The sequence below is a fragment of the Pristis pectinata genome, chromosome 9 (genome assembly GCF_009764475.1).
Source record: "Pristis pectinata isolate sPriPec2 chromosome 9, sPriPec2.1.pri, whole genome shotgun sequence".
Classification (NCBI taxonomy): domain Eukaryota; kingdom Metazoa; phylum Chordata; class Chondrichthyes; order Rhinopristiformes; family Pristidae; genus Pristis; species Pristis pectinata.
The window spans coordinates 95634903-95659870 of NC_067413.1; the positions used below are offsets into that span (position 1 = coordinate 95634903).

The 24968-nt window shown below is 41.4% G+C and overlaps 2 protein-coding genes across 7 annotated transcripts in view; one reads left to right on the forward strand and one right to left on the reverse strand.

Annotated features, from left to right (window-relative positions):
* Positions 1 to 1776, reverse strand: part of sdha (succinate dehydrogenase complex, subunit A, flavoprotein (Fp)) — a 40519-nt gene extending 38743 nt beyond the window's left edge. Inside the window, exon 1 of the mRNA XM_052023140.1 lies at positions 1659 to 1776. Within this exon, the coding sequence (XP_051879100.1) occupies positions 1659 to 1694 (36 nt within the window). The 5' untranslated portion in view covers positions 1695 to 1776. The remainder of the gene's footprint in view (positions 1 to 1658) is intronic.
* LOC127574275 (coiled-coil domain-containing protein 127-like) lies at positions 1461 to 16502 on the forward strand. 6 transcript variants are annotated; one of them, XM_052023148.1, is made up of 3 exons: positions 1461 to 1574; positions 12748 to 12904; positions 13227 to 16502. In XM_052023148.1, exons 2-3 carry the CDS (start codon positions 12781 to 12783, stop codon positions 13895 to 13897), a joined length of 795 nt encoding a protein of 264 aa, XP_051879108.1. In that variant the 5' UTR covers positions 1461 to 1574; positions 12748 to 12780; the 3' UTR covers positions 13898 to 16502. The 6 variants fall into 6 exon arrangements, with proteins under 6 accessions (XP_051879108.1, XP_051879106.1, XP_051879109.1 ...); XM_052023146.1 differs by lacking the exon at positions 1461 to 1574 and adding an exon at positions 2181 to 2310; XM_052023149.1 differs by lacking the exon at positions 1461 to 1574 and adding an exon at positions 2207 to 2354.
* The last annotated feature ends 8466 nt before the right edge of the window (positions 16503 to 24968 follow it).

A 24968-nucleotide genomic window follows, 5' to 3' on the forward strand; every position in this document is an offset into this window, starting at 1 on the left:
TACATAACACCAGGTGTGGTCTCACCAAGTGCCATTTAATTGGAGCAAGACTTCCTCATTCTTGTATTCTATTCCCCTTGTAATAAAGGTTAACATATCATTCGTCCTCTTAGTTGCTTGCTGTACCTATATTTTGGCCTCCAATGATCTGTGTACAAGCACACCTCAATCCCTTTGAGCAAAACCACTGTCCAATCTCTCACCAATTAACAATGCTCTATTTTTCTGTTATGTGCACCAAAGTGAATAATCACACATTTTTCCAGTGTACTCCATCTGCCATATTCTTGCCTACTGACTCAACTTGTTTATAACCTTTGAAGCCTCTTCCTCCATATTCACAATCCCACCTAGCTCGGCAAAGTTGGAAGCATGATGTGCAGCCATGACTATTTCAGTTCCTCATTCGACCCTTGAAAGCAGGTTACCTGAAGCTGGAGAATTCAATATCAAATCTGGAAGGTTGGAACATGCCCAGAGAGGCAATTGTTTTTCCTCAGGGTAACGGTAGGCCTCAATGGCAAACAACAGGAATCTCAGGGTCACACCTACAGACTGAGGTTCTCCAGCTTCAGGTAACTCAATTTCTGTCTGCATCAGAACTGGCCATTTGTGTTGTATCTGTCATATTGGCTCAAGTTTTCCTCTCTCCATCAGTACAGCCTGATCTGCTGGACATGTTCCAACACCATACGATTTGCAGCACATTACACTTCTTCGTACCATCACTTTCTAATTGCCCCCATTAACCCATTTGACTAGAGATCCTCTACAGCTTATACTCATGGCAACCCTGACCAGACATTTCCTCTGCCCTATCCAATCCCCACCTTTCGGGAAACATACAACTAGCTTGTTTTTTTTTCTCTTTAGAAGTTTTGACAAAGGATCTTCGACTTGACACATTAACCCCGTTTCTCTTTCCACAGATGTTGCCCGACTTGCTGAGCATGCCCAGCATTTTCTGTTTTTAAATTCAAATTTCCAGCACCTGCAGTCTTTGTTTTAAAAAGTACTTTCACTGGTATAACTATTCCCTGTTACTCTAACCATATATTATAACTACCTGTAGCTACATTGTCCAATGTCATTACTACAACACCCAGAGTCATACAAACCACTTTAACCTATTGGCATTATTCATGCAGCTTCCAGTCACATTAACCAGAGCTTCACCAACCAGTCTATGAAAACTACTTCATTGTTGCTTTTTATTTTGCACTATTTATTCTGTAATTTATAGTAATGTTATGGCTTTGCACTGCACTGCTGCTGCAAAACAACGAACTTCACGACGTACAAGTCAGTGATAACACTTCTGATGAACTGCCGCTCACCAGTTACATAACCAGAATGACCTTGGAACCAGAAAGCCCAGAGTCAGATTTATTATCACTGATATATAACGTGTTTTGCGGCAGCAGCACAGTGCAAAGACATAAACATCTATAAGTTACAGAAATAAATAACTAGTGCAAAATAAAAAGGAATAACGAGGTGGTGTCGATGGACCGTCCGGACATGGGATAGCGCAGGGGAAGAAGCTGCTCCTGAACACCGACACTACTGCCACGGTAAGCGATGTAGACCCCGGTAACCAGCACCTTGAGACCACCTTCACCAGGTAACCGGGACCGACCGGAGCCGGGTTAACTCACCACAAACCGCGCCGCCGCCAGGCAACGAGCCGCCATCTTGGGAGTACTGAGCGGTGACGTCAGGCAGCCGAGCGCCGCCTCGGTCGGTGGGGCGGGTCGAGCAGGGTGACGGCACCGAACAAGTCTGGGCGCCTGCGCAGTGGCGTCCCGGCACCCGGAGCGGGTCTCGCCGGGCGGCGGCACCGAGAACAGGTCTGGGCGCCTGCGCAGTACCGTCACGGTGCCGGGAGTAGGTCCGGGCGCCTGCGCAGTGCCGTCACGGTGCCGGGAGTAGGTCCGGGCGCCTGCGCAGTGCCGTCACGGTGCCGGGAGTAGGTCCGGGCGCCTGCGCAGTGCCGTCACTGTGCCGGGAGTAGGTCCGGGCGCCTGCGCAGTGCCGTCACGGTGCCGGGAGGAGGTCCGGGCGCCTGCGCATTGCCGTCACTGTGCCGGGAGTAGGTCCGGGCGCCTGCGCAGTGCCGTCACGGTGCCGGGAGGAGGTCCGGGCGCCTGCGCATTGCCGTCACTGTGCCGGGAGTAGGTCCGGGCGCCTGCGCAGTGCCGTCACGGTGCGGGGAAGGGGTCCGGCCGTGTGACGGCTGCTGCTTCCCGCTCCGGAGCGTCGGTCACCCCCGGGTCCGCACCGAGAGCGGCGGCTGCGCCATAACAATAGGTGAGGAACGGAACTAATCGGGGTGGATGGTCCTTGTTGCGAAGGTGACTGAAGCAGTCGCTGTTTCTCTGCCTGCGCTGCTGAGCGTCTGCAGCCACGCACACGGTGCCGGAGGGGCTCAGCGGGTCGGGCAGCGTCTGTGGCGGCAAACGGACTCGGCCCGCAACCCCCCCCCCCCCCCCCCCCCCCCCCCCCCCCCCCCCCCCCCCATTCCCCCCCCCCCCCCCCCCCCCCGTCCCATTCCCCCCACAGACGCAGCCCGACCCGCTGAGCCCCTCCGGCCCTGTGTGCGTTGCTGCAGATTTCCAGCGTCTGCAGTCTCTCCTCTGCAGAGTTCCTGCGTTCTCTGTCCGTTTCAGCTTTGCAGCATCGTTAATTATTGTCATTTACTAACGGTTCCCTTATACAATGAGATGGACTCTTGACCTCATAATCTACCTTGTTGTGATCTTGCACCTTATTGTCTACCTGCAATGCACTTCCTCTGTAGCTGTGACACTTATTGGTATTGGTTTATTATTGTCACTTGTATCAAGGTGCAGTGAAAAACTTGTCTTGCATACGGGTCAATTCATTACACGGTGCAGTGACATTGAGGTAGTACAGAGTGCATTGATGTAGTACAGGTAAAAACAACAGTACAGAGTAAAGTGTCACAGCTACAGAGAAAGTGCAGAGCAATAAGGTTCAAGGTCACAACAAGGTAGATCGTGAGGTCAGAGTCCGTCTCATTGTATAAGGGAATTGTTCAATAATCTTATCACAGTGGGGTAGAAGCCGTCCTCAAGTCTGGTGGTACGTGCCCTCAGGCTCCTGTATCTTCTACCTGATGCAATAGGAGAGAAGGCTGTTATTGTTTCTTTTTATCTGTACTACCTCAATGCACTCTGTACTAACTCAATGTATCTGCACTGTGTAATGAATTGATCTGTACGATCGGTATGCAAGACAAGTTTTTCACTGTACCTCGGTATAAGTGACAATAATAAACCAATTCCAATAACTGCCCTTGTGGAGGTTTTAAGCAGGCTTTGTCATTAGTGGAGGCAATGAATGTTTGAAGTGCTGAAGGAGGGCAGGGTGATCACCCATCCCGATCTGGTTTGGAGCAACAAACAACCTGCTGGAGGAAATTTCTTTCCCTCTCACAGATGCTGCCTCTACTGAGTTCCTCCAGTAGACTGTTTGTTGCTCCAGATTCCAGCATCTGCAATCTCTCTTGTGTCTCCTGTTTGGTTTGGGGCAGACTTGGCCTGCAAAATTCCACTCCTGGTCCTAGGCTGCATTAAAGCTTGATAGTGTAAGTCCTGCTGTCCTTCATCCTCAACAGCACTTCCTCCTGCAATGTCTTTCTGGAAGTTGCAGGATTCAGGAGGCGGCACTGTTAAAACATGCAACATGAGGTCTCTGAGAAACGTTGGAAGATTGGTGATCTTCAGATTATGACACTCCCACATACTGATGTAATGAATGTGAATACTAGTCCTCAGTACATTGTACACCGGCACACTTGTTACTTGAACTGCAAACCATTGGAAATGTAAGTCAGGATTCACAGTCAATTCTTGCTATGTTAAAGAACCTATGATTGTTAAGCAACTAAATAATGAGTGTTTTCTCCCTACAGATGCAGACTGACTGCTGAGTATTTCCAGTATTTTACTTTGATGTAAACAATCTGTGTTGTGGCTCAGTTGATTTAACTCTTACTTCTAGGTTGAGTATTCAAATCTCACTCCATCCGCATGAGCTCAGAAATCTAAACTAAGTGCAAAAGATATTTATTTATTAGTCACATGTACATCGAAGCACACAGTGAAATGCGCCTTTTTGCGTTACTGAGAATGTGCTGTGGGCAGCCCAAAAGTGTTGCCACTTGGTGCCGACATAACATGCCCCCACAGCTCCTAACCTGTATGTCTTTGGAATGTGGGAGAAAACCGGAGTACCCAGAGGAAACCCACGCAGACACTGGGAGAACGTACAATCTCCTTACAGACAGTGGTGGGAATTGAACCTGCGTTGCTGGCGAGTAATAACGTCACACTATCTGGTACACTAACATGGCGTGAGGGAGTATGAGGGAGTGATGCACAATTAGAGATTCCTGTAAATGACAAGTTAAACTGGAATTTCTGTAATACTGTTTCAGAGAAGAACAGAGGGTTAACACTAATTACAAAACAAAATTATCATTCTTGGTGGAAACCTTTTGCATGCAGTTGACTCGTGTATTTCCCACAATGAAGTAATGATTACAGTTCTAAAATACTCCATAAAGTATATCAATGCAATTCTCTGTTTTATGTTTTAGAATAAAAAAAATTTGTGTGATTTAAAAATTAAGAATGTTGGTATTTTTCCCCGCAGAAGAGCTACATTTCGGGAGAATATTTAAAGGGCAGATGTATTGTTCTGGGGTGCAGAGCTGCTACAGCAAAAACAATATTACGTTGAACAGTACGGTCCCAGTTAACAAGCATGTAGTTGTGGTTCTGTGTTAAGATAATACAGGAGAAAATTTCAACAACATGAGTGGGGCCAGTGTAGCAGCAGCTCAGGAACGGAAGGAGCGGTGCAGGGGGAATGGCAGGAACTGGAGATGACAGTGGCAGGAGCAGAGGCAACAGCGATGGGGACAGAGACTATCGGGTCAATTGTCTGCCTCACCTTGGCCAAGTTCACTTCCTTCCTCACTGCCTGCTTTGATGTGCTGCGTTGCCTGGATAGTCACTTGGTGTCCATTGCTGACAGAAACTTTCCTGTCACCTAATTTGCAGGGGCCTGTTCACCACCAACGTGAGTTACCTGGCGATGGAGCAGCAGCGGTATCTGGCCCCTTGCTACTAGCTTTAAAGGTGACTTTGAGAAAAAAAATCTTTTATCTGTCAAAAGAAAGCCAGCTCAGTCCCTTTTGTCAAAGTGTTGGGCATCATCGGGGCTTCCTGTGCCATAAAACCAAGTGGTTGGAGCTCAAGCAGGCCCCATCCATAAAATTGGCTCGTATTTATTTTTTATTTAAAGGATACATGTCCTACTTAATCATTTCAAAAGCAGACACTTTGGTTCCCGAGCTGCACACTCCATCCCTCTGCTTGACGATTGGCTGCTCAAGGCCGTTCACTAAGACAAAACAGTACAATGCCAGGAATGTGAGATTATACAGAAAGCACTGGAAATGCTCATCAAGCAAGCAAAATGGGTTTTCGTGTTTTGTGGGAGGAAAGGAATTGTCGATGTTTTGGGTTGAAACCCTGCATCAGGACTGAGAGTAGAGAGGCGAGATGGCAAATATAAAAAGGAGAAGCAAAAGGTCCTCCCACTGAAGCTGCCCGACCCGCTGAGTTCCTCCAGCAGAATGTTTGTTGCTCCAGATTCCAGCATCTGCAATCTCTCTTGTGTCTCCTGTTTGGTTTGGGGCAGACTTGGCCTGCAAAATTCCACTCCTGGTCCTAGGCTGCATTAAAGCTTGATAGTGTTAGTCCTGCTGTCCTTCAGCCCCAACAGCACTTCCTCCTGCAATGTCTTTCTAGAGCTTGCAGGATTCACGAGGCGGCACTGCTAAAACGGGGAACATGAGGTCACTGAGAAATGTTGGAAGATTGGTGATCTTCAGATTATGACACTCCCACATACTGATATAATGAGTGTGAATACTAGTCCTCAGTCCATTGTACACCGGCACACTTGTTACTTGAACTGCAAACCATTGGAAATGTAAATCAGGATTCACAGTCAATTCTTGCTATGTTAAAGAACCTATGATTGTTAAGCAACTAAATAATGAGTGTTCTCTCCCTACAGATGCAGACTGACTGCTGAGTATTTCCAGTATTTTCTGTTATTATTTTGATTTTCTTGTAAACAATCTGTGTTGTGGCTCAGTTGATTAACTCTTGCTTCTAGGTTGTATGTTCAAATCTCACTCCATACGCATTTGCTCAGAAATTGAAACTCAGTGCAATAATGAGGGAGTGATGCACAATTAGAGATTCCTGTAAATGTTAAACTGGCCCAACGTGGAATTTCTGTAATACTGTTTCAAAGAACAGGGCGTTAACACTAATTACAAAACACAATTATCATTTTTGGTGGACATCTTTTGCATTTAGTTGACTCATGTATTTCCCACAATGAAGTAATGATTACAGTTCTAAAATACTCCATATGTAAATGCAGTTCTGTTTTATGTTTTAGAATAAAACAAGTAATTTGTGTGTTTTTAAAAATTAGGAATGTTGGTATTTTTCCCCACAGAGCTACATTTCGGGAGAATATTTAAAGGGCAGATGTATTGTTCTGGGGTGCAGAGCTGCTACAACAAAAGCAATATTATGTTGAACAGTACGGTCCCAGTTAACAAGCATGTAGTTGTGGTTCTGTGTTAAGATAATACAGGAGAAAATTTCAACAACATGAGTGGGGCCAGTGTAGCAGCAGCTCAGGAACGGAAGGAGTGGTGCAGGGGGAACGGCAGGAACTGGAGATGACAGTGGCAGGAGCAGAGGCAACAGCGATGGGGACAGAGACCATCGGGTCAATTGTCTGCCTCACCTTGGCCAAGTTCACTTCCTTCCTCACTGCCTGCTTTGATGTGCTGCGTTGCCTGGATAGTCACTTGGTGTCTATTGCTGACAGAAACTGTCCTGTCACCTAATTTGCAGGGGCCTGTTCACCACCAATGTGAGTTACCTGGCGATGGAGCAGCAGCGGTATCTGGCCCCTTGCTACTAGCTTTAAAGGTGACTTTGAGAAAAAAAATCTTTTTTATCTGTCAAAAGAAAGCCAGCTCACTCCCTTTTGTCAAAATGTTGGGCATCATTGGAACTTCCTGTACCACAAAGCCAAGTGTTTGGAGCTCAAGCAAGCCTCATCCATAAAGTTGGCTGGAATTTCTTTTTAATTTAAACAATACATGTCCTACTTATCATTTCAAAAAGCAGACTCTCTGGTTCCCGAATTGCAGACTCCATCCTGATGATTGGCTGCTCAAGGCCGTTCACTAAGACAATACAGATGCCAGGAATGTGAGATTAAACAGAAAGCACTGGAAATGCACGTCAGGCAAGCAAAATGGGTTTTGGTGTCTGTGGGAGGAAAGGAATTGTTGATGTATTGGTTTATTATTGTCACTTTTACCGAGGTACAGTGAAAAACTTGTCTTGCGTACCGATCGTACAGATCAAGTCATTACACAGTGCAGTTACATTGGGTTAGTACAGAGTGCATTGAGGTAGTACAGGTAAAAAACAATAACAGTATAGAGTAAAGTGTCACAGCTACAGAGAAAGTGCAGTACAATAAGGTGCAAGGTCACAACAAGGTAGATCGTGAGGTCATAGTCCATCTCATTGTATAAGGGAACCGTTCAATAGTCTTATCACAGTGGGGTAGATGCTGTCCTTAAGCCTGGTGGTACGTGCCCTCAGGGTCCTGTATCTTCTACCTGATGGAAGAGGAGAGAAGAGAGAATGACCCGGGTGGGTCTTTGATCATGCTGGCTGCTTCACCAAGGCAGCAAGAGGTACAGTAATAGACAGAGTCCAAGGAGGGGAGGCTGTTGTCTGTGATGCGCTGGGCTGTGTCCACAAGCTGGGCAGTTTCTTGCAGTCCTGGGCAGAGCAGTTGCTGTACCGAGCCATGATGCATCCAGATAGGATGCTTTCTATGGTGCATCAATAAAGGTTGAAACCCTGCATCAGGACTGAGAGTAGAGAGGCGAGTTGGCAAATATAAAGAGGAGAAGGGAAGGGTCCTCCCACTGAAGCTGCTCGACCCGCTGAGTCCCTCCAGCAGATTGTTTGTTGCTCCAGATTCCAGCATCTGCAGTCTCTTGTGTCTCCAGGCTTTGACAGCATACTTGACCCGAAATTGAGTTTTGAGCCTCATTTCCGTGACTGCTTTGTTCAATTCTGAAACCCTTACCCTTGCCTTTTTTTCACTTCCAGACTTGACTATTCCAACACACTACAGCAGCTTCTTTCTCCCCCCCCCCCCCCCCATCGACCACCATTCCTTTGTTTACTATCACTAGGTTCCTGATTAAGTAATAATTCAGTTTAAATCTTTTCATTCTTGTGTTCAAGTTCCTCCTTTCATCCCTTCCTTTCTCTAATCTCCTCCACCTCTAACAGCCTCTGAGATATCTGCCCTCATCTGATTCTGGGCTCTTGCACATCCCTGAATTTAATGACTCCTCATCCGGTGGTTATGCTTTCAGCTGTCATGACTTGAAGCTTTGGAGTTCAGGAAATATTTTTGCCTTCAAGACCCATTTTCCTTAAACCAAGCCTTTGATCATTTGTCTCAATAGCTTTGTGTGGCTTATCGTCAGGTCCAATTGAGAACATTCCTATGAAATGTTTTCGGAAGTTTTTGTTATGTCAGGGGTACAATATAAATGGAGGTTGTTCATTACCTTAATTATTACAACAGTGGAAACTCTTTAAGATATTTAATTGACTGTAAAGTGTTTGGGAGTACTCTGGGGTAGAAAAGTACTGTGTGAATGCAAGTCTTTCTACTTCTGCGTACAGTAACTTTGAATAAAAATGAAGGTGGTAGAAATTTCCAATAAATCATTAAACGAATGCGTGTGCAATAGCTCATTAGCCTGATATAAAAGAGGTAGAGTACACCTGCCAGGTATGTACGATAAAGCTTTCATTTGCAATATCATTCTAGGCCTGAATATCCTTGGACGATTAAAAAAAATTGGAACTACAAGACTCTTTGTCGAAAGATTGGAATATCCAGGAGATGAAATCAGACTGATGTTTAGTTTGGGCAACCTATTGGGAGTCATATTAGAGATGGCCTTCCATGTTGCAGAGCTTGCACTCATGTCTGTGCTTCCTGAACTGAAAGCCGTGAGATACTGCTAGCTTTTGGAACATTTGACACAGTTCAAATATCTTGTGTCTGTAATATTTGTGTGACTGAATAACCAGGTCTGAATTACTACAGTTGAGCAAACATTGAGAACACTGTGCAAAATCCACAAGGGTTTAATCTTTTCCTATTATTATGAAGTTCCAAGCACAGCCTTAAATGATTGAGATCTGTTTTATTAAAGTGAGTACAGAATAGCTGGTGATTTTCAATTCAAAATCGCTGCATTTCATTTGCATATATTACATTGAAGTTCACATTATAGGAACTACTTCCTTTGCTATCATCTTCCAAAATTGTGCAACTCTATATCCAATATGAATGAATAGCCATCAATGAGATACGTGCAGCATACATTGTTAAACCTGCCTTCAGTTCTGAAGTACCTTGTACTTTAACTTGCCTGGCTGTATAAGCTGATGATAATATGACGAGTGGATCAGGACACCTGGGACCTTTGTTTAATAGCAGAACCAGCATGCTAGCTCCTTATCCAAGGAAATTTAACATTTAAGGAAAGAGAAGTAGGAAGAGGAAGATTGGATTAATAGACATAAAGGAAAAATAAGATATTTTAAAAAATTTACATCTTGCAATTTTTATGAGATTGAACATGGTTGACCTGGATTGCATTAACAATTACTGTGTCCATAAAAAGTTAAGTGTGTTTTAATTACTAAAGTCTACTTTCTGTAATGAGTTTAATTGACAATTAATGTGTAACAATAATCAAAAGCAGGATACTGTTCATACAAGTATACAGAGAAGCAATTTAAATTGACTTGCAAGTTCTAGACGTTTGCAATTGACAGCTTAACTTTTTATTCTCTGAATCTTAATATTAACAATGTACACAATTACTATTCCAGCTAAAATTGGTCCTACAATGCTAAAATTAGTGCATTTTTTTCCAGTGTGATAGTACCTATTTTAGTTGTAAAGGAAATAATGTAGTGGTATACTCCAATTTGATGTTATCCAAATAAGCCTCTCCTTTTTGGTTATCCTTAATCTCAGATCAAATGTGAACCAAGAGAGACTTCTACATTTATGTATACCCTTATTGCCTTCAGTGCAAGTGTTTTACAGTGGTCTACTTTGTATTCATTTACCAATGATAGTGTTTGGATACAGAAAAAGCAATGACTGGCAATACAATTCTTTTTGGTAAACAGTGCTGAGAACTGTAAGAAAACTTGAAGATATAGCTAAAAAAAAAATTGGACATGCAGATGGTAAAGAATTTCATTATATGTGTATTTTGTAGCAAAACATCCCAAGGTGCTTCAGACAGCATTATCAAAGTTTGGCACTGATTGATATAAAGTGACAGTAGTGCAGATTACCAAATCATTGCTTAATCGGGAACAATGTAGCATCAGCACAGACATTGGGGTGGCTTCTGAGGTTGTCCTCGGGCTGAGTACCAAAATTCTTTCTAACCCATTTCTCCTCATCCATGAGAACCACCTCCTTCCTACCACTCCTGTCATATTCCCCATGTTAGCTGATATGGCTAACAGTTCTTCAAACCTGCTGTTATCATCTCTTCAAAAATTGATTGTTGGTCCCTCCATACTTGCAAATCACTTCCCCCTTCTGTAAACACCTTCTCCCTTCCAAATTCCTTGGATGTGATACAACCTCCCAAATTTATATCTATTTTACCAAGGGTTTCCTTGTTGGATTCCTGCAATCTTCCACAACACCAAAGCTGCTCTTAGCAAAAAAAAACTGATGAGCTAAGCGATTAAAGGCCTGTCACCCATTGCCCTGTGCTTAATGACCTATCATCAGCTCCCAGGTAAGCAACACTTCAATGTCAAAATACTCAGTCTTGTTTTAAAATTCTTCCACTTCTGTGCCCCTTTCAAACTCTGTAATCTCTTCTAGCCCTCTAACAGTCGGCTGCAATGCTCTAATCCTGGTTTCCTTGCTTGTCTCCAAATTAATTTCTTTGTCGTTTCCAGTTGTATCTTCAGCTACCAAGGTCCTAGGGTCTAGTATTTCTTTCCTCAACCTCCCTGCATTTTTCTCCGTTTTTAACTTGAGAACCAAGCTCTCCATAATCTCTCCTAGTTCCTTACGCAAATCATTGCATTTGACAATTCATCATAAAGCATTTTACTGCGTTAAATGCTCTATGCTGTTTGCATGAATGGGATATGGGCTGCAAAGTTTTGAATAACCTTAGGATTTTAGAGGGTTGAAACTTGGAGTCCACAAACCCTTGTCAAGGAGTGGGATGGAATTGGAGCCTAGGTTACCTTTGTGAGAAATCCACATGGCTGTCACGTGACAGTAACGACACTGACCCCCGCTGACCGGAGGACAGCATTGCTCCTCTGATCAGAAGTGATACTACTGTCAATCAAGGTGTGGCTCCACCCACCCCTCAGGTGTGAGAATACCTTTTGCATCTGAACTTGCCTGACCACTCTGAACTTGCCTGACCAGTACCCTTTGTCTCTGAACCTGCCTGACCGTTGGCTGTGGCAGGAACCTTTGTCTTTGACTTCCACACCACTGGCTCGTTTCAGTCACGACAGTGAGGCTCCACCCAGCCTCCTAGCACCATAAAAAGGGCTGCATCCACTAGCCCTTCCTCTTTTGACGACCCCAGGAGTAGTGAGACAATGCTGCAGAGATCATTGGTAAGAGTGCATCACCACATGGTCAGGGAGCGTTTCACTCAGACTCAGGGAGCGTTAAGGGCCAATGCTAGTGTGGGACAGGCATTGAAGTGTTATATCCTAAAGTTTGTACATTGTTACTGTGTGCTTGTTTGTATCAGTGTGTGTGTGTGAGTGTATCTTACCCCAGCTGCGATTTCCCTCTCGTGTTCGTGGTATCCTGTGCATGAGTGAGCGTGTGTCTGTTCCCATCCATTCTGTCCCGCGTTTGCCTTTGTGATTAAACTAGTTTTGGTCTACAAAGCTCGTGTCCAGACTCCTTGATCCTGAAGACAGAAAAGAACCATTTCACACAACGGTTACTGAGTTTATGGAGGAGCCAAAACTCTGGTAAAGCAGACAGTGGAGTATGCAAGTAATTGAAAAGTTATAGAAGTGCAGGGATGGATAGATAATGTTTTTTAATATTTTATGAAAAGTGGCAGAGAGTGCAGGTGACATACCAAGTAAATCTTTTATTACAGCTAATAACAAACACTCCCGGGTCAGGGACAGTATGAGCTTTATACAGTGCAGGTGAATTTTAACAATGTGATGTTTGTTTTAACTAAGACAGGCAATGTTAAAAGCAATTAGTCCATCAACTTCTTCAAAATGGAACTTGTTGACCATGTTAAACTGTTGGTTCATTAATCTTCCACTTCAATCACCATTTCTAGAATTTGACATGCCAGTGGTATTGTGCTTGAAGTGTATCATTGACTGGGGAGTCACACAGAATGTTTTGAAAGTTTTATTTTAAATATCCTTCCACAGCACTGTTTGTAAAAATATTTTGATATAAGCCACTGCACTTCTATTTGTTCATCATCTTTGGAGAAACATTTGCTTTGTCTTTCCTGCCCAAATCCAGATATCGCTGTTATCGGTAGCAGCCTGAGGCTCCATGAACAATCTAAATGAACCAAGGCAGAATTGGAATATCTTACCCAATTACAGGGATGGGGAAGGTGGTGGAAGCAAATGGAACTACGCTCTGCTGGTTCCTATGTTGGCACTTGCTGCCTTCCGTAAGTGTTGTGAATTTGCATTCCTGGTTGTACCACTTTTTTCATAGTGCAAAATGATGTAGATTTGGTGTTCTTCTGCAGTAAAAAAAATGCAGAAACACAACTTAAACTGTTGGACCTTTGGGCAGTGGTCTTTTATTTTAAATATATCTCAACTCACTTCAATTCATAATCCCTATAATTGTACGTTGCAAAGTAGGGAACTTGAAAGTTACATTTTCTCTCATGAAAGAGATGAATCTAGTTTTAATTGAAAGCTTTTTTTTTGCAGTTTTAAAAAAAAATACTAGAATGAAAGCTGCTTTCGTTTTGTTTTATTAAGGATGGATCTGGTCCAGAGAATCACAGAAAGAAATTGAAGAAGTGAGAGCAGCGTGTAAGAAATCGATAGACACCACTGAGAGAGATCTGAAATTGAAATACGAAGATATTATTGTTCAGAATCGACGTTCACTAGCACGTTGTGAGTTGGAGCAGGAGAAGCTCAAAAGCAAAGTCCAAAGTTATCGTGAAGCGCTTTTGGCACAGAGCCATCGGCTCGTTGAAGAACGCCGGCAGCTAGAACAAGAACGTAAAAACATAGAGGAGAAAAAGCGTTCCCTGCAACATTCAGGAGTAGCAGGGGCTTTGTATCAGGACTTGTTGGAGAAAGAAGGACAGTGGGAAACTCAAGCCAGAGCACTAATAAAAGATTATGAAAAATCCTTGGTCGATAGGCAAAATCTTTTTTGCAGTTACTTTATACCAAGACAAGAAAGACTTGAATTAGAGAGGAAGATGCTCAGCCGAGCTGTTGCTAATCCAATTGCTAAAGAGTTGGGCATCGAAACTGGTTTGAAATATATCTTTGACCATGAAACACACTGTGCAAATCTACAAAACACAGACAAAACAAAAAACGGCAAGTTATTGTGGGTGTATTTGGAATATTGGGAACTTCGAGCTGAGCTGCAGAAATTCAAAAAAGTAGGAAAAGCTTTATTAGAAAAATGAGTTAGTTAGAATACTGGTCACTTAAAAAAAAATAGGAGGTAGACATTTGCTGAGAAATCACTGAAATATGAAGACAAGTTAATGGCTCCTGTTAGTATTAGTCCATAAAACACAGTGTAATTTGTGCTGAAGCAATCTGCTGAGTTCTGGTTCTTCACAACTGCTGGATAGTTCACCATTGGCCACACAAAAAAGCAAAGCAATTGCAATCTTGGCATGAAAATTTCCATGAATTGTGAGTCTGGAATTGCTAAATTTGTACCATAAATGCAAATTAATCTCAGCACTACATTCTGGAGCTGATAATTCCCATTTTAAGGACTGTGCTTAAGGATGTGTCTTCTGATCCTGGTCTGAAACTTAATGTTGGATTCCCTGAGTGAGAACAAATGGATTTGTGGTCTCTCCGGCTTACTGTGGTCAATTTCTCCATCCTTCAAAGTTGAATTATTTAGGTTTTAAACCTTATTTATAACTTTTTCCATACTCAAATCTAATATCAAATTCAATCATTTAATAGTTTTTGTTTGTCACTTTCAGGTTGTTATTGCTAGACTCATTACTCAACCATGCTGATTCAGAGTTATAAGACAAGTAACTTAATCTAAAACCTAACCCTAAACTTAATTGTGTCCTTTGTGCATGGGTCTTACAGTTTTGAAATATTCTGGGAGCTCCATGGGGAAGATGTGTACTTGCTTAGAGGCCACCCATCATTCACAGTGATGCCAAATGGTGCACCCAATGTCATTTTAACCTTCGTCAAATTCATTTGAACATCGAGAGTCCACAAGCAGCCACTCACATTTAAGGAGGCTTTAACTAAAGAGTCATGGCTTGCTTCAGCAGGTAGTGAATTGTTCCAGGAATGATTTGATTGAAACCCTTCTCCAAAGCTGTTCATCACTCAGTTGTGTAAATTTATGAGACTGGCAGACTAACTTACAGAGACTGATTATCATGAGTAGGCAACTCCTTTATCACATCCTGCAACTATCCAAACAGTAAAGGTGACCAATGTTACCTTGCCCTTTTATCATCTAGCAGTTCTTGTCTTTTTATGAAAGTAGCTTCACTTTTACTGATCATGATGAATTGATGTACTGGTTTAATATATCATGATTGGGCAATGCTTGTAGTTTTCATTTTGCCATTTACTCCTTTTAATTTCTAACAACTTTTTCTTGCTTTCTTGAACAGCACTAACAATACCTAAATTAACTCATCCACCATCTTTAACATTTGCTGTGCCTCTTTGTCCTTTCCTTCTATTGGTTAAGGAGATGGGCAATTAGCCTACCCCCACCACCCCCCCCCCCAGAAAAAAATTGCAGAGGCACTAGTAACATTATTGTGCTGATATCAGTTTACATTTTGAGCAATTCGTGGTGCAGACTGATTTATTTTTTTAAAAGTGAGGAGAAAAAGACCAGTTTGTGATGTGCATCATGAAATGCTCCCTTCCTGAAATGTTTGGAAGAATATGCCTTGCTGTAGATCCACCTAGAGGGTGTTGTCCCATTCACTAGCACAGCAGATGTTTACGCAATTAAATCTACCAGAATTTCCCACTACCATGAAGGAAATCGCCACGGATAATGGGAATTGGCATATAATCCATAAATTAACTTTCAAAGATATTTAAAATCAAATTGACAGTATTTCATTTTTAAATTCAAAGCTTTCTTTTGGGCATGCCCCTCTCAATTTCTTGAAATGCATTGGAGGAATAATTGAGCATTGATAACTGGTATCGTAAAGTAGAAAGGTCACACCTTACTGGTTAACAGATTGTATTCTTTGCTCATTAATGCTTACTTCATATAAAGTTCTTTGTACTGTCTCTTCCTTAGCAATGCAGGAGAGTTGTCTGGTATAAAAAATAAGGGGAGGAGCTGAATGACTTCACAGTTTCAGCAATAAACAAATCAAAATGCAACCAATAAGTATATATAATCAGTGAAATTAGTACCAATGTATTTCAAACTTCCTTGGTCGATTGTTGGTTTGATTTATTCCCAATTACTCACTATTCCACATCATAAACAGAAGTACAAGGTCCAACGAAGAACACATTTGACCTGATAACCAAAACTTGCACAATTCAGTGGTTCAAAATGTGGATAATTTGATGGTTTTTGTGAAAAGTCATTGTGCTGTTTCCAAGAATGGCCTATATAAGGACATGGAAAATCACAGTTGAGGGATTTTGGGATTATGTATGTGGTTTTAAATCACTTTTGTTTAGAACTGATTGCTTTTGGACTTTGCTATTTTTAAATGCCCTAGCTTTTACAGATTCAGATTGTGTATGCGTTTTGATCAGGTGACTGGACTGAACTTGAGGTTTCTGGGAGGAAATGTGGCAGGTGTGGAGGGGTCTAATTATTGAATATGTGTAAGTAGCTTTGAATTATTATTTTGCTGCATCGTTATTTTTTGAGATTTTGGGTGAGAATATGCTTTTGTTTGAATATTTGATTTGATGCACATTTTTGCAGAAATTATCTTATTTTTTTCCCCCGTGAAGCTTGGAAGTAGGGGAGCAATGATTTACTTCCCAGGGTGTAGTTTGTAACTGATTAAACCATTCTATAAAATGTCATCCCTGTGCTCTCTTGTCTACATCTGTTTATTTTAAGAAGTTGTATTACTCTCGTGGTTTCTATCCTCTATTTTTCCCTTATTATGGGGGGAAAAAGTGTTTAAGATATGATTAACTTTTAGGATTCTAGAGGGCCATTTATTGCCAACCATGACATTGCCCCAGAGCAGAGGACACACACATTCCAAATTAATCTAGCTTTTTTTCAGAAAATAATATTGTGACATCCCATAGAGAAGTAATTTGAGACATATTTATGATTTGGAGAATCTATGATCCCCAAGACTCTTCCCTCAGGATTTTCATGCCTTGGATGTGTTGTAGATTATTAATTGCTGGAGATTTGACTGCTGTGATTAGTTGACCAGTCTATTTGTGGAAGATGAACCAGATGGACCTTTTCTCATCTAGATATTTCCATGTTCTTGTGTTTGTTATGACACAACCCTCCCAATCTACCTAATGGCCTTAATAAATAATTTGTGACCCTTAACAGCTTAGCTGACTGTGGAGAACTTCACAGCCACACCTTAAGCTCAAGAATGGATTCTAGCAGAAATTAATAAATAATGATTCAAAACTTGTGTTCCTTCTAAGTTCTTGAGTCTAATAAGATATAACACAGAAAGCCATTTGGCCCATTATACTTGTACTGTACCTGGGTCTTTGAAATACAGTCTCGACTTCTGCTCCATTTGGAATCTCAGACTGAGAACTGAACCTGGGAGTCTCGGCCATGCCTTCACCAATTAGTCTGTCACACTTACTTAAGTAGATCAAGGGCAATTTGCATGGCATCAAGATGCAGCTTGGGGAGAAGCAGGGAGGTGAGATTAAAAGAATAAAGAACAAAGCAATTGTGTACGTGAGAGCTAATTGCTATACATCTGAGAAAATATTTTCTGGAAGAATGTCTAGGCACACAGGCAATGGACTTGTTTACTGAAGCCCTGGAATGACTTTGCCCCATCCTACCCACAAATGTTCTTGATACTTAATGACCCATGAAGTGGCAAACAGCTGCTTGTATGATATTAAAATAAGTAGTTTAAGTTTTGGTCCTTCTTGGGAGTCAGACCAAACTTGGAGCAAAATGACATACAAAAAAATGAATTTCAAAGTCTTGACAATGAGGAAAGGAGGAAGGTCCATGATTTATCTCGAGTAATTTTAGATTAATGTGTCCCGAGGACAGAAGATTATTTGTTGTGCTTTGTCCGATACTTTTGCTAGCCATACCTTCAATTGTTTAGGCTTTAGGTTCTGGAATTTTTTGCACCCTAAATCTTACTGCCTTTCATCTGGAGGCACTAAGAATTTGAGATTGAACAGAGGAATAGAAATATTAACAACTATGAATGACTAAAGGTGGAGAAGCACAGAGCACAAGATCGCAGGAATTGCACAGTAAAGTTTATTACTCTGACATGAAGCACTCCCTTTGTCATCTATGGAATGAATTATATTACAGTGTAAAGCTCCTATTAGCTAATTACAAAATAGTCTTCTGCAAGTGCATATCATTTCAGCTGTTTCTCTTTTGCTTTAATAGACAAGTTATACAGGTTCCCCGATATTTCTGAGGTAATAAAGCAGAGAAGCAATTCATTAGTTAATTTGAGGTTTAAGGACATCTCTATGCTCCTGTTGAGCAGCATTTCAATTTTGTTTGACTCCTGTCTCTTGATAGCAGTTCATAAATCTAATATGCCCAAGATCTTGAGTGAAAGAACACTCTTGTCTCATATAAACTAGTCTGAAGCCTTTGATAGTTGTTGTCGCATTTTGCAATTGTCAAGGACATTGGTTAAATATTCAAAATTCAACGTGCCGTTAGAGTCAAAGTAAAATAAGACCCAAAGCATGAGAAATGGGACATTTAGCCCCTGAGGTTTGTTCCAGTAAATGGATTATGCCTGAAGTACTAAAATCCTTGGTACCTTCATTTAATAATCCTATAACTTTACAAACATACAAATCAGAAGTACAAGTACACCACTCAGCCCTTTAAGCCTGCACCACCACTTCGCTGATCTGATTGTAACCTCCTCTCTACCCTGGTGACAGGTAATCTTTAAAGCCCTCAGTAGCCAAGATTCTTTCTAGCTGTGCCTCAAAAATATTCTCTGCTTCCACCATCCTTTAGAGTTCCACAAACACAAAGAGGAAAAAAAAATCACCTCATCACTGGATTATATGGACAACCTTATTTTCAAACAGTGATCTCTAGATTCTTCCACAAGAGGAAACATTTCCACAGCAGGACAGCAGGGGACCTTATAGGTTTCAAGTCCCCTCCCATTCTTCTGAACTCCAGTAGATACAAGCCTAGCCTGAACCAGCTTTCCCTGTACAACATGCTGCCAATTCCAGGCATCAGTTTAGCAAACCTCAGAACTGTTTCTACCACAGTAACATCCTTCCTTAAATGAGGAGACTAGTATACAATACTCCAGATGTGACCTCACCAAAGCCATTGTTAAATGAAGTAAACCCTCTTTTGTATTCAATTGCCCTAGCAATAGAAAATAAAATTCTACTGCCTTTCCTTATTGCTTTCTATGCCTGCATACTAGCCTTTGGTGAATCATGTACGTACATCCATATTTCTCTGCAACCTAGAAAATATGCTTTTTTTATTATTCCTAATAAAAATGTCAAATTCACATTTTCCCGCATTATATTTCTTTTGCTGGATCTTTCCTAATTCACTTAACCTATCTAGAATCGCTTTGTAGCCTCCTTGTCTCCTCTTTACAATTAACCTACCTTCAAATCATCAAACTTTTGGTGCATTCATCCAAGTCAATTACATAAATTAAAAAAACATTAATGTAGCACTAGACATGACTTCAAAAAAGTTCCAAAGTATTTTCCATTTTGTAATATAAGAAATATGGCAGCCACCTTTAATGCATTGCAAATTAATTCAATCAGAACCAAAATATGTGATTAAATAATCTTCTTTCAACAATGATGTCTGAGGGATAAATATTGGTCGAGACACCAGGACCTCCCCTAATCTTAAAAGTAATGCTGTGGAATCTTTCTTACATCCATTGTGGAGACCAGACATCGCCTTAGTTTTAATTATTTGCTCGAAGAAGACACAAGAGAGACTGCAGATGCTGGAAATCTGGAGCAACGCACAAAACGCTGGAGGAACTCAGTGGGTCAGGCAGCGTCTATGGACAGTCGACATTTCGGGTCAAGACCCTTCTTCAGGACTGATTTGTCAAAAGATTGCCTTCGATGTACAGTAGTGATTGAGGAATCAAGATCACTGATTTCTGACACAGAGGCAGAATGGCTATCAGTACACATCTGACATTTAACGCTGAAACCCTGTGAGAGCACTAGGTTGTGGAGGGAGTGGCCTGGATCTCAGAAGGTGGGTTTGTGGTTGTGAAGTACCCTGATTGAAAGGTAGTTATCGAGGACAATGGAAATATCTGGATGGGTGGGAGTAGTACAAATTGGATTATGGGGTCTGTAGGAAGCAAGCTAACTCCTCTAGTTCACAAGGAATGCTGCAAAGGTGCTGACCTCATGGATTCAGCCCTTATACGTTTGGTTTGCCAGACCCGAGGAAACCTAGCTCTTGTGATGAACTATTTAAAATCAACCCAGGAGGCCTTGTCATAATATTTAAATAACCAAACTGTTTATTAATGGATATTGTTGGAGGTTAAGTGGGAGTAATTCAAGGAAGCAACAAGTGGACCCTATGGATAAGATGAGATCACAGAGAGCACGATGCGAGATAAAAAGGGTCCATGTTTGGGACTAGGACTGGAAAGGACATTACAAGTTGTCTGAGTGGGTGAGGGGAAGCAAAAGAAATGGTGAGGCTGTGTTGGCTCAATTTCAGTGACAAAAATAGGAACATTGGTTGAAGAATCAAAGCAGATGAGTAAAAGGAAAAAATAACAAGGTGAATGCAAGTGAAAGGTCAAAAAAGGAATAAAATGGAGGTAGCACCATTGGTGGTGTGGGACTTCAGGAGTTTATAAGGAAGAAATACCTAGTCATTTAAAAAAGCTTAATGCAATCAAATCAAGTTTTCATGGTTTTGTAAAAGGGAAGCCATGTTTGACAAACTTGTGAGGATTTAACAAGCAGAGTCAATAGAAGAAAATCTGCAGCTTTAGTGTATTTACATTTCCAGGAGGTATTCAATACCATGCTACATAAAAGGCGGGTGCACAAGATCAGAGCTCCCTGATTTGGGGGAAGTCTATTAATGTGGATTGAAGACTGATTATCACATAGAAGACAGAAAGTCAGAAAAAAAATTGGTCTTTTTCAGACAGGAAAAATGTAATTAGTGGAGTTCCCTAGAATCAGTCCTTGGCCCTCAAATATTTAGTATTTATATTAATGACAGAAAAGAGTGAGAGATATCCATGTTTGTTCTTGACATGGAAATATATGGGAGAGCTTGCTGTGAAAAGAATATTTGAACTCTGCCACAGGAAATGAATAGATCGACTGAGTAGGCAAAATCTTGGCCAATAGAACATAGAACATTACATACGCCCGTAGTCCATGTCCATGGTCCACGTCCAGAGATCCCTCAAGGTTGCTGTGCAGGTCGATAGGGTTGTTAAGAAGGCATATGGTGTGTTGGCCTTCATTAGTCGGGGTATTGAGTTCAAGAGCCACAAGGTGATGTTGCAGCTCTGTAGAACTCTGGTTAGACCACACTTAGAGTATTGTGTTCAGTTCTGGTCGCCTCATTAGAGGAAGGATGTGGAAGCTTTAGAGAGGGTGCAGAGGATATTTACCAGGATGCTGCCTGGATTGGAGAGCATGTCTTATGAGGATAGGTTGAGTGAGCTCGGGCTTTTCTCTTTGGAGAGAAGGAGGATGAGAGGTTAATGTAGGAAAGTAATGACATCATGTGCTTCAATAAAGGGAATCAAATGGCAGTCTCGTAAATGTAAATAGCGAGAGACTGCAAATGAGTGAGTTACAGTAAGATCTAAGTGTTCATGCATGGAAGACAGAAAGCAACATGTAATTAAGGAGGAAACTGGCATATTGGTCTTTATTGCTGGGGGTTGGAATTTAAAAATAGAGAAGGTCTTGGTGAGGCTGCACCTGGAGTACAGTTTTGGTCCCATTATTTAAGAAAGGATATATCAGCATTGGAGGTAGCCCAATCTTTCTGTAGGGCACCTGTTTGAATAAATTCCAGCATCCATTTATTTCATTGAAATTTTGAAAACCTGTGGGTGGAAAAACTAAATTCAATACTTAATTTAAATTGCCATTCAAATAAAAGGCAGTGTTTCTATGTCTGTTTAGGTTGCATCAATTAATGAGTTACAGACTTGGCAGGTAATATGGTCTGAACTAATTCGGATTGTTGGAGAAAAACACAAGAGAGCCAGGGAAAGGGTGATATGTTTTCAAACTGATAGAGATCCAACTACAAATGAAACTGGGTAACACAATTAACATTATCTTTCCACACATTTTTATACCCATTTTGGGCAAATATGATTTGTGTTGTAACCATCTGCAGTATTGAAATGGTAACTCCAAAGATACTGGGACAAACTGAGAATGTTGATCAGGAATCTCTGGAATTTTCCTTTGTGGCCTCACACCCTTGTTTGTTGCTTGCATACAGCAGATGAAGGTCTCATTACGTATGCTTAAATCTGGGTATAAAGAGCCCTGTTTCTGCTTTTCGGTCACAGACAATTAAGGGAAATTACAAGCCAGGATGCTCAAAAGAAAAGCTCTTAAAACTGTACGGTCTTTTATTTGAATGGCAATTTAACTTAAGTATTGAGTTTAGTTTTTTTCAACTACAGGTTTTGAAAACTTAAATGAAAAAGATGCTGGAAATAGTCGAAAGATCAGGCACAACTGAAAGCAGGAGAAATAAAATTAACATTTCAGGTCAATCATCTGTTCTGAAGAAAAGTTGTTGCTTGATCTGCTGAGTATCTCTGATATTTTCTGGTTATTTATTTCAGATTTCCAGCATCTTCAAGTTTCTTTTTTTTTAATTTGTTGTGGTAGGGAATGAAACAAGTCATACCAGGGAGGTGAGTTGTCAATTCTGTCCTAATGTTATCAATTGCATCTGCAAATGCTGTTTATGTATCTAGTTATGACCAATGGAAAACTTGATCTGCACCCAGATTAGTATGGAGGGGATCACAAAGAAATGTCCTCAGGAATATGCGGAACAAACCTTCAGCATTGAGAGAGCACTTCCAGTGCCTGTAAAGGCAACATCCTCCTTTAAAAGTCATGTAAGCTCTACCATCCTTCAGACAAGAACTTGGATTGTCTGCGGTATCACCACCTTTCAATGCTGTGTTTAATGGCACATAAGAAACCTATTTCTTCCATGGGTTTATATACAAGAGATGGTGCTCTGGATTGCTTCTGTAACTGAGACAATTTTCCTTAGGCACTTTGTCAGCTGAGTCTACAGCTTCCCAAATATCATAGCTGCTCTACTTTCCTTTCAGGCTATGCATGGCAATGCTATATCTATCCTTGTAGATGTGTCTATCGTGTTGGTGTATGTTTACGCATTTTAAGTATTGGAATGTCTGCAAGGTTGGATGACAGATGGCTTTGGTGTGGCAAACAGGAGAAGTAAAAACATTGAGACTTTTTGTAGCATTCATATTTGGCATAGATAATTGCTTTATGAATTATCTATGCAGCATTACTTTGGCTACAACAATAAAATGTCCCTTTGTTACAATAATAAAATGTTTATTGAGCATTCCGTTGCAGCATAGCCCATTAAATCCATTCACAATACACAGGGGAAAGATTTGAATGTGGAAAACACGGGAATAAATGTTCAATTTCAGGGGCTAACCTCCTAACACTGATAGTATTGGACACAGTTGAGACCCAAAGAGGGGATGCACCAATATAGCTCCTGTGAGCCGACTATAACTAATTTCAATAAGTTTAACACATTGCTGTAATCCAATCTATGTCTTAGACTTAGTGGAAATGTTACTAACATCTTTGTTTTCTCAAAGCTTAGGGAGGAACCAATTTATTGCTGAAAACAAATTCAAACTCCTTGGGATATAGAAGACAAGGTTGACCTTTACTTAATATATGAACTTGGCAAACCTAATTAGGGAGTTTTACAGAGACAGCAGAATTGAAGTTAGATGAGGCAGAGAGTTGCATTGCAGCTACTTGGAGATCTAATCCAAGCTAGTAAAGTACCTGCAGAGCCTGGTAGTTGAAAAGATGAAAACAAAAACTTTATTTCCAATAGTTCAGCATATGCATCCTAGTCATGCAAACAAAAAAAATGTAGCATGGAGAAAGTGAGCAAACCGTCAACCTCCTCTGTGTAAATATCTAAGATTCTAACTCTTCCGCTCATTGATAATTCCTCAGCATTAAACTTCTCCTGCTACACATCCACCCATTGCACCAGCCTGCCTTTATCTCCTTGAAGTTATTGCTATCCACTTCATAGTTCACTGTGTCATCTGCAAATTTGGAAATTGTGCCTAAACGTTCTGTACACCCAAGTCCAACTCATTAAAATGTAGTGGTATAGTAGCAGCTCCTGGGGACTATTACACTGAGCCCAATTTCTATCGATGCTGCTACAGGCCCCTTTACTCCATCTCCTTTCAACCTGATGACAGGCCTCTTATGTACCTCTTTGGAAGTCCATATATACATCAACTGTACTTCTTTACTCAACAAAAACACATTAATAAGACACGGATTTAACAAATCTTTGCCTTCTCTAATCAATCCACACTTGACCAAGAGACTGCTACTTCCAATTATTGTTTCAAGAACTTTCACCATCACTGAGGTAAACTATAGTACTGAAGATACTAGGCTTATTTTCACAGGTCCTCCCAAGGCTATGACAGGGTTTTTCTTTCAGGAAGGCGGCATCCATCATTAAAGACCCTCACCATCTGGGACATGGCCTCCGCGTTACTACTATCGGGGAAGAGGTACAGGAGCCTGAAGATCCGCACTCAATGTTTTAGGAACAGCTTCTTCCCCTCCGCCATCAGATTTACGAGCAGTCCATGAACCCGTGAACACTACCTTGTTATTCCTCTTTTGCACTATTGATTTATTGTTGTAACTTACAGTAATTTTTATGTCTCGCACTGTACTGCTGCTGCAAAACAACAAATTTCACAACGTACATCAGTATATCATAAACCTGATTCTGATTCTTTCCTGAGAACTGTTCATGACCCAAACAAACTGACTTATTTGAGAACCTCACCATGAGTTTTCTTTGGTGTGCCATCTCGATCTGAGCCATAATCAAGAGGGCAAGTGGGCCCCACATGAAGGCCAGACCATGAGTGTGGGTAAACTGGACTAGGGGATTTACCACTTTAAGTGCAGCCAGCCTTTCTATTACCACTTTTATCCTCAATCTCAATTAGATCTTTTTTTGCTGAGACTTCAGCAGCAACTTCTTCC

What these genes read in the sequence shown, in the direction of transcription:
- LOC127574275 (XM_052023148.1), top strand. Translation starts at nt 12,781, where the DNA reads ATGAACAATCTAAATGAACCAAGGCAGAATTGGAATATCTTACCCAAT. An exon ending in GTTGGCACTTGCTGCCTTCC is followed by an intron (nt 12,905 to 13,226) that starts GTAAGTGTTGTG and finishes TGTTTTATTAAG; the next exon opens with GATGGATCTGGTCCAGAGAA.